This window comes from Mastigoproctus giganteus, chromosome 2, assembly GCF_048544385.1.
Source record: "Mastigoproctus giganteus isolate SK-2022 chromosome 2, ASM4854438v1, whole genome shotgun sequence".
Classification (NCBI taxonomy): domain Eukaryota; kingdom Metazoa; phylum Arthropoda; class Arachnida; order Uropygi; family Thelyphonidae; genus Mastigoproctus; species Mastigoproctus giganteus.
This window is the reverse complement of record NC_143576.1, coordinates 128,465,624-128,484,214: the sequence shown is the minus strand read 5'-3', so window position 1 is coordinate 128,484,214 and position 18,591 is coordinate 128,465,624. Positions and strand designations below refer to the sequence as shown.

Sequence of the window (18,591 nt, the reverse complement as noted above, 5' to 3'; positions counted from 1 at the left end):
TATATTTTGTTAGCTAGTGTAATAGGCAAAGAATACATTGACTTTTATAATTTAAAAATTACAAAATACTTTCTTGCTGTTGTTATAAAGCCCGATTGGCAATCTCAATAAAGAAGAAACAACAGTCAAATTTCAAAAAGTATTTAATATACTGAAATAAAAATAAGACAATAACAGCTACTCTGTTAATATTAAAATCTAATATTTTGATTTAATTTGGATTGATGACAAAATTAATTTCATTTATTTTTAAATTTACAAAAAGTACATTCATTTGCCCTTCCCACTTCATCTGTCCTGTAATCAAATTCATTGTATATTTAAGTTATTCTGGTCAAATATTCCCACATTGGATCTTGCTGTAGCTTTTAACAAATTTTCAAATGTGCTAATAACAATTATTGGTGCAGCATCAATAAATCAATCCCCAGTAAATTCAGCTACACCAAGAACCCACTTTTAGAGGTTCATTTAAATGCTAATGAAAAAGAATAAGTTCAAATTTCCCCAATTCTCAGTTTGAGTATGTTTGGATTACTGTGATCAGATGGTTTGTTAGCTTTTCAGTATTAGTTCACATTTATTGTTCAAATAGGAATACTGATGTTGTGTTTTTGACGTTTATTGACTTTCTCTCATGGCATGATGCAAATGACAGGAGCACAGAAATATGGCTGTAATGTCTTTTTGCCAACTATACTATCCACACTGGTATTTTTCATGTTCAAACCATTCTATTTTGTCAACATTAGCCATTTCCACACACTCAAAAATTACAAAAATATTGATTTTGGTTCTCAGCCTTTTTCAATTGTAATGGTGCAATGATTACAGTGATCAACATAATTTTGCCTCCAGTAATATATTTGCTGTTTGCAGTAAATTTTTTTGTTTAATTTTAAAAAAAATAATAATTCTTAAAATTTTATACTACATCACAATTTCTATTCTGGTTTTTTGTGTTTACCCATAAAACAATGTTTTACTACAATTTAAGGAAGTAGATATGCACTAATCTATTGTATTTCCTAAAATAGGGAAGTAGATATGTACATGTTTGCATGTGCTCATAGATGGCAGTAATGTTGGGAAGGATTAACATATTCAACCTTGTCTGTCTGCCTCCCATTTCTCTCTTTCAGTAATGGATAGACAGTTTAGTGTGAATATGTACAGTTTATGTGCGTATCTATTCCAGATTAGCATTAGCAGAGGCATATGATGTAAGAAAGCATATTTCCTTTTTCTGTACTTTGCTTAATATGTATTGTTTAAGCAGAAGTAAACCAAGTGTCTGAATCAAACTGTCAATTTCTGCAACACATGTAGATCTTACAACAAAAACTCAAGAGGAAGAGAATGTACAGTATTACTAAATGTGCATATTCTTTTTACTTTGGTTGCTAGATTGACAATCAGGATAAAATTGGGCTTCATATATGTGCTGTATCAATACTGCACCACAAATCTGAGGATGTGGCTAACTATGAATATTAAAAGTATGCCGTTTGCTGTTCCTATGATGTAGCAAGAACTATTCAACCATGTTAACTGCAATTTCTGCATGACAAAAATATTGGGGATATCCAGAAAAAGCAAGCACATCATCGATTATCCTAACATATCATCTTCAATAAGGCCTATTCCACATATCGAAGACCTCCCGATACCAGATCCCCAAAATCAGGGGATAAAAGAATCAGTGATGAATACAGTAATACCCCGACTTACGCGAACTCGGAGTTACGCGGTTCTTGATTTTTTCATTTGGCAACACTGCCGCCCACTATCTTAAAGGTCGTTTTTCATATGTTATCGATATATGGAGCGACGGCGGAGAGTGAGAGCGAAAGATGAACAAAATTCAACTTTGCTGCGCATGAGCTGCATACATATACAAGAATTTGTATTCCAACTGTCATATTTATATGTGTGCATTCGAATTCGTGCTCAACTTTTGTCGGAAATTACATCGTTTTCACGAGAGAAATGGATCGTGTCGGTCGAGCCGTATACAGTCAGTCCTCGTATAACACGTGTTTACACTACACGAATTCGATCATACACTATTTATAAATACGGTAACGATATCTTATAATATAACACGAACCGAATTGGCTTAAGCACGATTCGCCTTTGTGTTTACAAGAAATGGCAGTCGAACGCAGAATCACCCCAACCGAACGCAACACGATAGGAATGAAGAGAAGATTCTGAAAGTGTATTTGTTTTAGGGGAAACACATTTCTCGAGTTACTACCAGTTTATAACAGATTCCACTAGCAGAAACGCAACTGGATTTTTATTGTTTTATGGTAGTAACCCCTAGAAATGTGAGGTGTTAATAGTGTATCTCTGCCTTTATGGTGTTGTATATTCAGTTGCTACATGCGCGCAGCTTTGTTTATGCGTATCAAGCGTGCCTCCTTGTTTTGTAATTGTGCTTTATTCCCTAAAAATGAGTAAAATACTTAAAAGGTGTGAAAAGGAAGTGTACTGGTGAAGACACTGCAGATTCAGAGAGAAAAAGAAAAGCAATTATCAATAAACAGAGGCAGACTGGCTCAAAAATTCTTACCCAGGAAAATTTATAGTGGCCTCATACTATGGTTTATGGCCAAAATCACACCGACCACCAGGGTTTCCCCGGTAAGGCTTATGGCCAGTCCGCCTCTGTCGATAGAGAAAAAATATGAAATTGTGAAACGCTTTGAGCAAAATGAAAGACCATGTGATATTGCATGTGCTACAGGCCTAAATGAGGCAACGGCGAAAAGCACATGACAATTGCAAACTTGACAGAAGGTCTCGGCTCAATTGAAAAGGGCTTAAAAATTTTAGAAAACATAGACTACAACGAAGAACGCGTTATAGCTACAAAGCAAGGAATAAAAAAATTATTAGCTTGCTATGAAGAAATTCTGAAAAAGAAGTCTGTGTCGTCGGACGAATTTGTTAGATTTTATGAAGCCATCGACATCGAAATAACTTTTTTACGTAAGTCATTTATTTTTTTAATACATATTTTGTATTAATATGTATAAAGAACTGCAATTTTATTAATATTTTTCTTCTAAACTAGTGTTTTTTTTTTTAGTCCTTGGTCCCAATTAAACAAAATTTATATGTATTTATATGCAAAGTTGTACCCCGACTTAAGCGATTTTCGTCGGACCCACCTATCACGTAACTTCGGGGTATTACTGTATAGCTAGGATTCTTGTGTTGCAGACTTTACTGAATCATCCACTTCAACAGATTTGGACTACCAACCTGAAAATTATGAAGAGTCATACTTTATCAAACAAGAAGAGTTGAATAACTTAGTTTGTGAATTGCATTTCTCTAAAGAGCATGCAGAACCCCTTGATTCAAAGTTACAACAGTGGAAGTTACTTTATCAGGAACTAAAATTACAATATATAAAAAAAGTCACAAAGTGTTTTCAAAATACCTTGTTATGGTAATAGTATGTATTTCTGTAAAGATATTAGTGGTATTTTGAATAAATCAGCCATTGAACACAATTCTAGTGATTGGTGTATATTTACTCATGCCTCTAAATTAAGTTTAAAAGCAGTTTTGCTGCATAATAGAAATGCAATCCCAATCAGCTCCTCTAATTCATTCTGTTGTCTTGACAACAGCATGAATTAGAGGAGCTGATAGGATTGCATTTTTATAACAAAAATTATGGCTGGTGCCATATTTTTTATAAACTGATGAGCTTGCATTTTTAAAACATAAGAAATATGGCACCAGCTATATTTTTTTTGTTTTAGCTAAGAAACTTTCTTCTAGTAAGCCTATAACTAATTTAAAACTATGAACATAATGGTATAGCATAATACATGTAATACAAACTTGTTATACATATTATTGCATTTAGGTATCTATCAGTTAAGTGTATTATTCTCAAGTTAAATTATATTTAAATGGAAATTATGCCTCAGACTATCCAGGAGTGCTGTGTCATGGGGGAGAATTGAAGAGAGAATTCTCCTACAAATCATGGCCTAACAAAATGTGCAATGTTTGCAGACTTATTTGAAATGGAACATAATGGAGCCAATGGAAAGTCTATGTGTGTGTGTGTGTGTTGGTGCAAAGAGTATGAGGAAATTAGGCATGAACACAGCATTCTGATGGGTATATATAAGAGCTTTAAGAACAGGGTGGATGCTCTTGAAGGAATTAAAATGGGGGGGTATCAGGCTCTCAGCTGCTAAACTCAATGCCAGAGCCCTTGCTTGTGCATCAGGCAACACAGTGTCAATCCCCAAGTCAGGTGTACTGGTCCTACAATAGCTACTTCCTGTAGGACTCTATCATCACAGGGAAACATTAGATATGTTGTGCAAAAAAGGATAAATGGAATAGGACCAGGGTATGTATGCCAGGAGCAAAGGTAGATGACAATGTACAGAGATATCATCTTTTAAGAGCAAAAATATGATATTGTTGTACACATTGGCACTAATGACATTAAGAGTATGAGATTTGCAGATGTACTTAACAAGTACAGGGCAGTGTTGAAAAAGAAGTCACGAGTTAGGGTTAAAGTTCAAATTGTCTGCAATCCTGCCCAGGTATGATAGGAGAGACTGTGCAAGTCTCATGGGGTAGAATTTTTTGCAGCATGGTCTGTGCTCATTAAAAGGAAAGTGTTTTTACAGGGATGGGATACACTTATAAAGATAGACTGCAAGAATATTTGCTGATGATATTGGGCCAGTGTTTGGTGGGTCAGAAAACTGCTAGCTTGGGGGTGGGTATGCAGACTAATATATTAATTAGATCCACAGGCAGAGGTTAAAGTGATTCTTGCACCACTTCTATTGGAACATGCAACAGTCTGGAAAGCAAGATTTTGGGGATTTCAAGCCCTGCTGTCGATGATAGTGAATACATGAAATAAGTAAATACATGGGCTGTGTTGTGGTAAAAAAAGAGTAAGAATAGGTGCATGTATACTTACATGTACACTAATCCTAGGAGCATAGTAAATAAATTTGAGTTAGAAGTGCTGGTCAAGTAATCAAATGCAGATATTGTGGGGGTATCCTAGATGTCGTGTCATTCAGACATAAGGGATGCAGAATTTCAATATGGGAGGTACAATGTGCAAAGAAAGGACAGGAGGTTGGGTGGGGTTGTGTTGGTAGTTAAGAAGCATATTAAATCTAAGCCAGTGCATCCAGTCAACATGGGTGACCAATGTTGAGTCAGTATGGCATTACAAAAACACTGGGAATGGAAAATGAGAATATGAGTGCATTATAGGTCTAATGACTGTAATGAGTATAACAAACAACTATGGAGAGACATAGAGTGGGCCAGTAAATCAGATTGTTTTATAATGGGATATTTTAACTTTCCAGATATTGACTGGAACTGTTGGGGTAGAGAAGCAGCAAAAGGAAGCTGCTTCTCTACCCCACTTCTTGATAATCTGATCAAGAACTCTTGATCTGATTATCAGCAGTAATTCTTCATGCATAAAGAACCTGCAGGTCAAAGACCCTCTGGGTGGCAGTGATCACATTGTACTGATATGAGATTTACTTAAACACATTACTGTCTAGGGTAAAGGGTAACTACAACGGTCTTAGTTATTAAATTCTATGCTGTGGGACTGTCTGACAACAGAAAATTCTAAATGGGAAGCATTCAGGGAATAATTGTAGAAGCTACTAGGCTTTTCATACCAACTAAGAAATACCATTCCAGGCTTAGACCTAAATGGATGTCAAATGAACTGGTGAGACTTGTTGCTGAGAAGTAAAATAGATAGGATGCATATAAATTATCAGCTATGATGGATAAACTAGTGTTTAATCAAGTTACAAAGAAGAAGATTAGGCAAGCTAAGACAGATTAGGCAAGCTAAGACAGATTACAAGAAATCTCAGGAACAAAAAAGCCAAATAAAACAGCAAAGACTTTACTTGTATAAACACTAGAAGAAAGGGGATGAATCACATTGGTCCACTTGATGTTGATGGCTTGACTGTTGACTATCCTGTTCAGGTTACTATCAAACAAGGACTAATAGATTAACAGTAGCCACTGGCAGAGGTGGAAGTGATTCTTGCACTGCTTCTATTGAAATGAGCAGAAGCCTGAAAAACAAGATGCAGGATATTTCAGAGACTGCTGGGAGATTTGCGGTACAAGTAAACACATGTGTTGTGTTAGGGTAGCCAAGAATAGAAACAGGTGCGTGTACACCAATGCTAGGAGTTTGGTAAATAAATTTGATGAATTTGAGGTATTGCTCAAAACATCAAAGGCAGATATTTTTGGGATATCAGAGACGTGGTGTCGCACAGATATAAGGAATGCGGAACTGGAATTTGGGGAATACAATGTGTATAGAAAGGATACAGGACAGGACAGGAGGGGAGGAGGGGTTATGCTATTAGTTAAGAAACACATAAAGTCCAAGGAAGTGAAGCCAGTCGACATCGATGGACAGGGCAGGGTCGAGTCAGTTTGGTGTGACATAAGCATAGGGAAATCAAAATTGAGAGTAGGAGTGTGCTATAGGCCTAATGACTCTGATGAGTATAATAAGATATTGTACAGGGAAATAGTGGGCCAGTAAATCAGAGAGTCTTATAATGGAGGATTTTAATTTCCCAGATATTGACTGGAATTTGTGGGTTGGTCACTCGCACACTAGCAAGGCTTTTGTTGATTTATTGGATGATTGTTTTCTACATCAGCATGTTCGTGAGGCAACAAGAGGGAGCAATACTCTTGATCTGATTATCAGTAGTGATTCTTCATGCATTAAGAATCTGCAGATAAATGAACCACTAGGTGACAGTGATCACAGTGTGTTGAAGTGGGATTTACTCAAGGAGGTAACTACCATCAGAGGTAAAGGGAAGGGTTTTTGTTTTCGTAAAGGCGACTATGATGGTCTGAGACAGTATTTAAATTCTATACAGTGGGACCAACTGATGATGTTACCAACGGCAAACTCAAAATGGGAAGCATTCAAGGAACTAATCTTGGAGGCTACCAGGCTTTACATACCAACTAAGAAATATTGTTCAAGGTTTAGGCCTAAATGGTTGTCAGATGAACTAATGAGACATGTGGCAGAGAAGAAAAATGCATGGGATACATACAAATTAATGGGTGACATGGAAGCCTATGATAGCTATAAGTTGGTCTGTAAACAAGTCACAAAGGAGATTAGGCAGGCAAAGGCAGACTATGAAATATCCTTGGCAAAGGATGCAAAGAAAAACAGAAAAGAGCTCGTTACCTATTTAAACTCAAGAAGGAAAGGGATGAATCAGATTGGTCCACTGGATATTGATGGTTCAACAGTTGAGGATCCTGCTCAGGCGGCTAACAATCTAAACGAGTATTTTGCATCTACATTCACGCATGAGGAGTTATTCAGGAAGGAGAATGATGTAGGTAAAGTAAACATTGGCAGTGAGCTGGATGATTTTGTAATAACTGAGAGGAAAGTGGAGGAGAGATTGTTGAGAATAAACATAAAAAAGGCACCTGGGGTGGATGGGATCTATCCAGTTATATTAAAGGAGGCAGCAAAGGAAGTAAGCAAACTCCTAGCCATAATTATGAGAGCTTCTTTGGACTCAGGGGAGGTACCCATAGACTGGAGATGTGCAAATGTAACCCCAATTCACAAAGAAGGATCAAAAGCTGACACAAGTAATTATAGACCTGTTAGTTTAACTTCTGTTCCAGGTAAATTAATGGAGGCACTGGTTAAAGAAGCACTGCAGGATCATCTAGACAAGAATTCAGTTATAGCTCAGACGCAGCATGGTTTTGTTAAGGGCAGGTCTTGCCTGACCAATTTGATTGGATACTATGATGTAGTCACAAAAGAACTGGATGCAGGGAATAACTTTGATATTATATATTTGGATCTTAGAAAGGCTTTTGATACTGTTGCACATGGAAGACTGCTGCACAAAGTGGAGCAGTGTGGCATTGGAGGCAAATTGCTGCTATGGATAAGGGGATGGTTGAGTGGCAGAAGACAGAGAGTGGTAATCAATGGACACTGCTCAACGTGGACTAATGTTATTAGTGGAGTTCCTCAGGGTTCAGTGTTGGGTCCATTGTTGTTTTCGGTGTTTATGAATGATATGGATGATGGGATATCAAGTTTAATGTCCAAGTTTGCAGATGATACAAAGGTTGGCAGGGTTGTTAAGGACACCACTGATGCTATGCTGCTGCAACAGGATCTGGAAAGGTTGAACAGATGGGCTGAGAGGTGGCAAATGAAGTTTAACATTGACAAATGTAAAGTACTACATATGGGAAACAGTAACCCCAGAGCAACGTATGAACTCTGCGGTACTACACTGACTGTGGTGGAGAATGAAAAGGACCTGGGGGTAATTGTGCAGGCAGATATGAAGTTCTCTGAGCAGTGCAGTGCAGCTCGTCTGCACTGCTCAGAGAACACTGCACTGCACTGTTCTCTGAGCAGTGCAGACGAGCTGCAAGAGTAGCTCATGGTGTCTTGTCAATGATATACAGGAATTTTCTAGCAGGGATAAGGAGGTGATTATTCCCTTGTATAAGGCAATGGTTAGGCCACATCTTGAGTACTGTATACAGGTCTGGAGGCCTCATTTCAAGAAGGATGTAGAGCTGCTGGAACGGGTACAGAGAAGGGCAACAAGATTAGTGAATGGAACAAAGGGTTGCTCTTACGAAGAAAGGCTTAAGTTTTGCAAATTACAGAGTCTGGAGACTAGGCACCGGCGAGGTGATCTGGTAGAGGTGTATAAGGCTTTGAATGGTTTGAGCATGCTCAATGCCAATGGGATTCTTCATCTTGCTCAGAATAATCAGCTCAGAGAGCATAAATTCAAATTGAGGAAGGACGGATGTTGGATAGATGTGCGGAAATTTGCCTTTGGTCAGCGGGTGGTTGGTTGGTGGAACAGACTTCCATCACTTGTTGTTGAAGTTGATAGCCTAAACAAATTTAAGGCTCAACTGGACAGATATTTCGACCGAACGGAGGGGTGAAATGGGAGTGGTGTGTGTGTTTTCTTTTTTGGCTGATGCTGAATAAGCTTGCTTTCTTGCATCATATGCCTCTACTAATGCTAATGCTAACTGATGTAATTTGCATCTGCCTTCATGCGTGAGGTGTTCTTTAGGAAGGGAAATGCCAGAAATTCATCAAAATATAACAGGGAGCTAAATGGGTTTGTGATAACTGAGAGAAAAGTGAAAGAGAAATGTTGACGCCTAACATAAGAAAAGGTTCCCGGGGTGGATGGGATCTATCCAATTATATTATAGGAGGCAGCAAAGGAGGTAAACAAATCTTTAATCATGATTATGAGAGCATCTTTGAATTCAGAAATGGTCTGTTATGGACTGCAGATGATCAAATATTCCCAATTCACAAAGAAGGGATCAAAGGGTGACATGAATATTTACAGACCTGTTAGCTTAACTGTGTTCCAGGGAAAATATGAAGTCACTGGTGAAAGAAGTAATGCAGGATCATCTAGACAAGGTCGGAATTATGCTGCATTCACAGCATGGATTTTTTTAAAAGGAAATCTTGTGACCAATCTGAGTGGATATTATGATGCAGTAAGAAAGAAACTGGATTCAGAGTGATAATTTTGATATCATATACTTAGATTTCAGGAAAGCTTTTGATACTGTTACACATAAGACTGCTGTGCAGATTGGTGCAGGGTGGCATTAAGGGCAAATTACTGTTATGGATAAATGGATGGTTGAGTGGGAGAAGACAAAGTGCGGTTATTAATATACACTGCTCTTCGTGGACCTATGTTATTTGTGGAGCTCTCCAGGTTTCAGTGCTGAGCCTATTGCTGCTTTCTGTATTTATTAATAATATTGATGAAGGTATATCAGGCTTAATATTTAAGTTTGCAGATCATAAAAAGGTTTGCAGGGTGGTTAATGGCAGTAATCAGGTAAGCTACTGCAACAAGGTCTAAAAAATTAGACAGATGTGCTGTGAGACATATGAGAGTTTAACATTTAAAAATGCAACATACTGCATACGAGTAGCAGTTATCCAAGATTAATATACCAACTGTTATTGTTATTTGGTTTTTTTTAGGAGCATTAGCAACTAAGGCCATATTGCTCCGGGATATGCGGTGGTCATTCCCTGACCTTTCTGCATCCTCCGTAGTTGGTTGTCATGGGCTCGAACCCCAGTCTAATCAAGAAGCGTGTGCTATGCACTGCTGCTCCTTCCCACCCAGCTACAGAGGCGCCCATTATATCAACTGTATGGTACCATATTCAGAATATTAGAAAATGAAAAAGATCTGCGGGTATTTGTGCAATCAAATATGTAGTTCTTTGAGCAGTGCAGACAGGCTGCCAGATCAGCTCATGGGATTATCCCATTTAACAAGGCAGTGGTTAGGCCAAGTTTTGAGTACTGAATACAGGTTTGGAGGCCTCATTTTTGGAGGAAGGATGTAGGTTTTCTGGAATGGATGCAAAAAAGGGCAATAAGATTGGTGAAGGGAACAAAAGGGTAGTCTTACAAAGAAAGGCTTTAGCCTGCAGTGTCTGAAGACTAGGCACCTGTTAGGTGATCTGATTGAGGTGTTTAAGGCTTTGAATGGATTAAGCATGCTCTGTGTTAATGGCATTGTTCCTCTTGCTGAGAGTACTCATGATGGGACAATTCAAATTGAGAAAGGATGGTTGCAGGTTAGATGTGCGGAAGTGTGCCTTCAGCCAGCACATGGGTGATTATTAGAACAAACTTCCATCTGTTGTTGTGGAAGTGGATAGTTTGCATAAATTAAAACAAGAATTAGAGAAATTATTGGAGGAGGATGGACAGGTATTGTGAGAGGTTTTTTTTTTTTTTTTTCTGTTGCTTTATAAGATTTTTTTCCCCCTTGCTTCACATGCCACTATTACTACTACTAATAATAATACTATAAAAGTATGTCCAAGGTCCTTTATGCAATAAAGTACCATGATGTTGGAATGTCTGTGTATGAACTTTTGGTATTTGGATTACTCACTAGTCTACAGGATATGTTTGTTCACTAATGTTGTTTTCTTTGTTTTTGGGACAGTTGAGCAACAGAAAAATATTGTATTGTGCAGCAGAGGGGAGAGGAGGAAGACATTTTTACTAGGGAGAAAAATATATATTCCATTGGTTGAACCAAAAATGGTTCTTCCATTTCAAGTCTGGATTAATGAAGAATTTTAAGGGTCTGGATAAAGAAGGAAGTGGTATCTTCCACTTAAAAGAAGTAGTACCCAATTTATTAGAAGCAAAACTGAAAGGAGGGATCTTCATTTGGCTTCAAATAAAGAAACTCCTCAGAGATGATGTATTTGAAACAAAGCTACGCGATACTGAACTAGCAGCTTGGCAGTCATATAAAGCAATTTGCTTGGGTTTCTTGGAAGAAGGAAAGAAGATAATTGTGAAACTGATGTTCCAACACCATGGTACTTTATTGCATAAAGGAACTTGGACATACTTTTATATTATTATTAGTAGTAGTAGTAGTAATAGTGGCATGTGATGCAAGGAAAAAAAAAATCTTATAAAGCAACAGGAAAAAAAAAAAATGGTGAGCAAGGTGAAATGCTTTCATCAGATGCTGCTATAATGGGAAATTACTGCTAGCTTCTGAAGAGGGAATGCAAAGTGGACTATGAGGAAGAACTCTTGAGTGTCATACATTTCTAAGGAAATAGAATGAATGACTCATTTTTAAGATAGCATATATATATTATTGTGTGATATTTGAAATGGTTCTTCATTAAGTTAGTAAATTTCAGTATATATTTCAATGGAGACATGATATCGACATAATTTTGATATTTTTGGAATCAGCATATATATAAGATCTTTTAGAATTTGCAACTTTTGCTCCAGAAGTATGGGGGAAAAAAAAAAAAAAAAACTTTTTTTTTTCGTACTTCTAGAGCAAAATAAGTTGTTGTTTTTGGTGGCCAGTATTATCACCAAATTTTTAGTGAAAAATAAAATTCTACAGCAGATAAAATTGACTACATGGCTGCCACTTAGCATAAGTGTACTGAAAACATAAATTGTTACTGTCCACACCATTATGCTCTGGTGCCTATCCTCACAATTTAGCATCCATGCATATGTTCCACTCTTCTTGGCTTGACCAATGTTATGAATGTGGGTGTGTTTTTTTTTTTTTTTTTTTTTCCCAAGTTGTCTCTGCTACTCAGGAAATTTCGTGCCCATTTTCAGTCTATAAGATATTAGGTACTTCAAGTTATAAAATTATTAATGTTATGGTGTGATACTTTTCTTGCTCACTTTTTTGTTGGATGTTTGAGGATAAAGAACTTAGTTAACTGATCCTGATATACAAAAGTGAACTTCTACAAGTTGTCTTTGACTTATGAGAATATTGTTTTGCTGATGTTCTCTCGTAGTTTGAATGCTATTCTTATAAGTTCTGAGACACTGTATGTACTGTACTTTTTGATGTACTTTGTTATATTATACTCTAAATAAACTGTACTGCAATTATATTGCAGTACTGTTTTTGTACTGCAATATTAGTGACTTTTTGTTTTCTGGGACTGATGGTGCATGAAGGTCAGCAATGTTTAATTGGAAGAGAACAAGTGAGGGTGATGATTGGGGTCATCAGAGTTTGAGGAAACTGCTTCTGGGAATAACTTTTAAAGTAGTAGAACATGACATAGATGATATTGGTTTTGCAGTTATTACTTTCTTGAAGACTACATCAAAGGATATCTGCACAGTTGTTGTCTTTTTTTTTTTTTCTGTGACCCTGTAGCTGGCAAAGATGTGAATACATGCAGAAACCTTAGAAAATTTAAAAAAATTTTTTTATTATTATTATTTATTTTATTTATTATTATTTTTTTTTTCTAGGCTTCTCCAGCAAGGCTAACCTTTAGCCATAATCTTTAGTCATAACTGAACCATTCAGGTTTTTTGGTCACCTTTTCTGGAGATTACTGAATTATAAAATACAACTATGATGTATTATTATTTATAATATTGACTCTCGATAATTCTTTTGATATTTATGCGCACTGTAAAAATATATATAAAAATGAATATATTTTCATTGGAATGAAAGTTACATGGTCTAAATCATTGTACAAGGTGTGATCAAAAAGTGTGAGGAATGATTTTGTATCCTGAAATTGGGGAGTCATATTGAGTTGCAACATGTTCACTGACTAATCTCTATAGTAATGTGTGAATCATCTGTTTATCTGAAGTCAGGCTGAATTAGAATGTGTTGAATAGAAGGTGTTTATGCATTTAGTCACATTTTAAAAATGAGTGATTTTACTGAGCAGCAAATTTGCATCAAGTTTTGTTTCAAATTAGGTGAAAATGCAACAGAAAATCACAAAATGCTAAAAACAGCTTTTGCAGAAGATGTCATGTGTTATTTGTAGATTTTTCAGTGGTTTGCAAAGTTTAGAGCAGGCCGTTTGCCTGTCACAAATAATTCTTGTGCTGCCCTCCCTTTAGCTTCAAAAACCAATGATTCAGATCACTAGTGTTCATGATCTGATCTTATCAGCAAAATTGCTAGTTTTTTTTTTTTTTTTGGGACATTTCATTAAATTTTTATGTAAGATTTGGGAATGCAGCACGTTTCAGCCAAGTTTGTGCCTCACATCCAGCAGCAAGGTCTCATGTGTCAGGATCTTCAAAAATGTGCTGTTGCTGACCTGCACTTTGTTTTTTCCATCATTACTGGAAGAAATGGGGAAGAATCATGGGTGCATGACTATGATCAGGAAACAAAGGCTTAGTCCTCCCAACAGAATACTGTCTTCTTCAAGTCCTCAAAATGTGAAGATCATGCTTATCGTATTTTTCACTTCATGGGGCATTTTTTATTATTATGTATTTGTCCTGTGTGTGGTCCAACAGTAATCCATGAATACTACAAAATAGTTTTACAGCAAATGTGTGATGCCTACTTTTTTCTGATAGAGGAAACTGCCAGAAAAAATGGGCTTCAGGAAATTTGTGCTATAACAATGCCCCTGTAGACGTAGCACTCCATCATTGTGTTCTCCCATCCACCTTGCCTATCAGATTTAACTCCCTTTTTGTTGTTGTTGTTTCCCAAGCTTAAAGCCACCTTGAAAGGTTACATATCACTTTCAAAAGAACCATATGAGGAATGCTTCCAGGCATTGCAGAAGCATTGGAATTGTTGTATGCAGTGTCATAGAGACTGAAGGACATCCACCCAATCAGTTGGTATAAGTTGCATTATTTCCTAAATATTAGTTCAGGCCCTCCAACTTTTTGATCACACCTTGTATTTGCTTGAAGTAAAAGCACTGTTATATTTAGTTTAACTGCAGTTATTAAAACAAATTTATCTGTCACTGCCTTCAAAAATTCATATCTCTGTTTATTATTTTTTCAGACTTTCTTTACCAGGAAGCTTTTCTAACTACATACCGTACTTTTATTTTGCCATCTGAACTTATCAAGAAATTATTGTATAGATACAATAGATTTAGCCATGTTACAGATATGCGACAAAGGGCAGCAAGGAATGCTTTTTCTCTTTTGGTCAGAGTAGTAGATGATTTATGGTAAGTCACTTAACTTTATACATGCCTTCAAAGATCGTGGCATGAAAATGGCAAATTATAATTAGTTCCATGTAATCTCAATAGAACCATGTGCTTTTTATTACTTTTATATTCAAATACTCAAAACTAGGGAAATTATATAAAAGCTTAGGAGAAAGATACTATGCTTGTTTTCTTACCTTCATATTCTCAAGTTTTTCTGAAGGATGCATTTGAACAAGGCAAGTAACCATAATAGATAGTGCCGTACACTTGTTGATCTGCAACTTAGCATATGTTGTCAGTTTTTCTGTAACTGTCAGTAACTGTAATTGCAGTTACTACAGTTTTTCTATAATTGTAATGTATATTAATAAAGTTATTGATATACATTACAATTATTGTACAGATACAATAGATTTAATCATGTTACAGATATGAGACAAAGGACAGCCTGGAATGCTTTTTCTCTGTTGATCAGAGTAGTAGTTGATTTATGGTAAGTCTTTTAAATTTATACTTGCCTTCAAAGATTGTGAAACTGGAAAATTATAATCAGTTCTTATCTTAACTATGTTATTTTGCTTTTTTATTACTTTTATATTCAGGTGCTGATAACTGGAGAGATCAATAAACAAGAACTTTCAAATAGCATACACAGCAGTTTAATGAGGGAAATATGATATACCATGTTTACAATATGATAAGTTAGCATATGTTTTGTGCTACATTTACCTTAGTTTTGCCCTGTACCCACAATTAGTTGTTTTGGCCTGTTAATGAAAATCCAGTATTCTACACAGGCTCTTATTTAGATCTGTTTCCCCCAAACCAGAGTCTCTGCCCAATGGTGAAACAACTTATCCTGAGTTGTTCAGCCAGATCCTCATTAAATTCCCTAAAATCTCATAAGAGAGAGAGAGAGAGAGAGAGCTGGATCTAGAAGAAACAGAATATCCATAAGCCCTCTTTGATCAGTGTAAGCAAATCTGATAATCCAACGTATTTAGCAGTCTGCCTTAACATATTCCCATTATCTTCTCAAGAATTAGGCCTACTTGCTGTAAGTTCTCCCAAGTATCACCCTCATTGTTTGCTGAAAAAAACTGATCTGTAACAATGTTATGATTGACTGTAAGGATTTTCTTTAAGTGTATACTGGTCATAATATCCAAAGCCATAAGAATAACATGGCCAATCTAGAAATTAAGCTTCTAGTCAATAAATCTGACATTCTTTGTCTTACAGGAGCCCTGTTAAATGATCTCATGTTCCCTGCTAGTGCTGGCTACCATTGTTTCCTTAATAATAGGTAAATCGGCAGAGGTGATAGCATTTTAATCCATACTAAAAATTTGTTTTAAAAGAATTAAACTTGTCTTTCAAACTATGAAATATGTAGCAATTCTTGTTCTATGGGTGTATTTTGTTTCAATGTGATTAATGTATATATTCTTCCTGAATGTGATGAATGCTGCTTTCTTGATTTCATAATGTGGCTTATTGTGAATTCCATTCTTGAGGCTCCAAATGTCTTTGAATATTAATTTTCCCTCTCTACTATATGCTAATTTACAAGCTTGAATAGATCAGCACTGTGCTTCTCTCAATCTTCTTTGGGTGATTAACTTCTGTTAATCTCAGATACTCAGTTTAATATATACTAATATTCTCTCTTTCTTTAGACTTGAATGGAACTTCTCCTTTAATTCAGACCACTTACACTCCACTTACTTTTTGATGTGTTAAAAATTTGCTACCCTTTTCCTTGAGGGTTCTACAAAAAAAAAAAAAAAAAAAAAAAAAATCTTTCTTCCTTTAACTTTTTTAGTATCTCTTGATATAAACCAGCATGATCCAACTAGTGGTTATATTATATTTGCCAGTTTCAGCATAGTGCCCTGCCATCTGATGAGTTTTCCAAGAATTATTTAGATTCCTTTACATTTAACTCTCGATCTCTCAAAAGAGAAATTAACAGGCTATCCACTTCTAACACTGTAAGGGGAGACCTTATACCCAATTTAGTTCTGAAATTTTCAGACATATATATCCTTAAAACCCTAACATATTTGTTTAACCCAAAAGCAGATGCTCTTGCATAGAGTGCACCAATCAATTTTAAATGTCTTAAAAATTTCAGAATTATAGTAGTCTTCCATTACCAATTCTCATTTCGCTGTGCATTATTCATTTCATAAGAACTAGAGGGGAAGAGACATAAAAAAAATGAAATAACAATGATAGTCTCGTGTTTAACACAATTTTTTAGGAGCATGTTAAACTTTTATGATTACTTCTGTATTACTTATTTTAGTCCTTTCTTGGTATGCTTTAAAAATACTCACCAAATGAGTGGACATAGCTACTATACAAATTGCACCAAGAAAAACTAAAATATATATCATGTAACATCCACTTTTGTGTTCACCTCTAACAAAGAAAGGGCATGCTACTGACAATGAATTGATTTTTTAAAACCATACTGGTATAAAATCTTGAATGTGTGGTAACACGTTTAAGATTACACATTTCTTTGAAAATTTTCTATTAGAAGTCCTTGAATGAAGCACCAAAAATGGTGTCAGACAGAAAACTGTGTCCACTTTAGGTTATGCACTAAGAAACAAAAATCATGTTAAATAAAAAAAAATGTTGTTTTTTGAAAACCATATTAGTAAAAAGTCTTCTCTGATATGTATTTAGTTATTAGTAGTGACAAAATGATGCAAGGAAGCAAGCTTATACAGCTTCAGCCAAAAAAAAAAAAAAAAAAAACATTATCCACTTAATTTCTCCATACCTTCTAATAAACTATTTAAATTTATGATCAATTACTATTTGGCAGAAGGCAAATTTAGTTGCAAGGAAGCACAAGGCTTATTCCGCACCAGTCAAAAAAAAAAAAAGTAATTAATAATAAAATAAAGTAGACAACCTATGCATTTCCCTCCTCCCATAGGATACTATCCAACTGACCTTTGAATTTCCCAAAACTGTTAGCCTCAACCACTCATGTAGTAACTAATTAACTTATAAGTAACTTATTCCAGTAATTTATAAATCACTGGCTAAAATAACACTTCCTGCAACCTGGTCTAAACATCTGCTCCCCCCCCCCATCCGTAACTTGAATTTATGATGCCTAGTTCAAGAATAATTTATAACCATGAAAATTTTATCCTCATTCATTTTACTTTTGCATCTTAGAGCCTTAAACACTTCAAGTCTCCTCTAAGGTACCTAGTTTCCAAGTTCTGCAAACCACATATTTGAAGTCTCTCCTCATACGGGTGCTCTTTTTCAGATCTCACCGGGCGAGTAACCTGTCTTTGGACCCTTTCAGTAAGTTTGGTGTGTTTTTTCAAGTGCAGTCTCCATACTTGAACACAGTATTCCAGGTGTGGTCTAACAATAGCCTTATCTAATGAGCTTATGATGTCCTTATCTTTAGTAGTAAATGTTCGATAAATCATCAATAGGACATCATGGGCCTTCCTTGCAATCTGTATACAATGCTCGGGGAACTTCATGTCTCACTGTATCATAACTCTCAAGTTCCATTCTTCCACCACTGACTTTAGTTCAACTCCACCAAGCCTATAAGTTATTTTTGGGTTACTGTTCCCCAGATGTAAGAACTTGCATTTTTCGGAATTAAAGCATAGCTGCCACTTTTCTGACCTTTGTTTTCCCTTAATGCTTGTTCTACTTTTCTTGTGTTAAATCTTCTTACGTCCTCTCTGAGTCTCTTTCTAATGGCTTTGCATAATTCAGTATACTTGATTTTCTCCTTGTCAGTGTTTATCTTGCTCTTCATTTGTCATCTTCGGTTCATCATGACAAGTGTTTCTTGACTAATTTTTTCTTCTTTGGATTTCTTTTTACCTATAGGTTTCTTGGGCTTTATCACTTTCAGAAAGTTGTAATATTCCTCGTCAATATCTTGGTCCTGAGCCGTCTGCAGAAGCTCAAACTTGT

At 36.0% G+C, this 18,591-nt stretch overlaps 1 protein-coding gene across 3 annotated transcripts in view; it reads left to right on the top strand.

Annotated features, from left to right (window-relative positions):
* The window catches only part of C3G (C3G guanyl-nucleotide exchange factor), a 410,407-nt gene that overhangs the window by 298,345 nt on the left and 93,471 nt on the right, over positions 1–18,591 (top strand). For all 3 annotated transcript variants that reach the window (XM_090368667.1, XM_090368668.1, XM_090368669.1), the window contains exon 13: positions 14,460–14,631. In XM_090368667.1, coding sequence (XP_090224793.1) covers positions 14,460–14,631 — 172 coding nt within the window. The remainder of the gene's footprint in view (positions 1–14,459; positions 14,632–18,591) is intronic.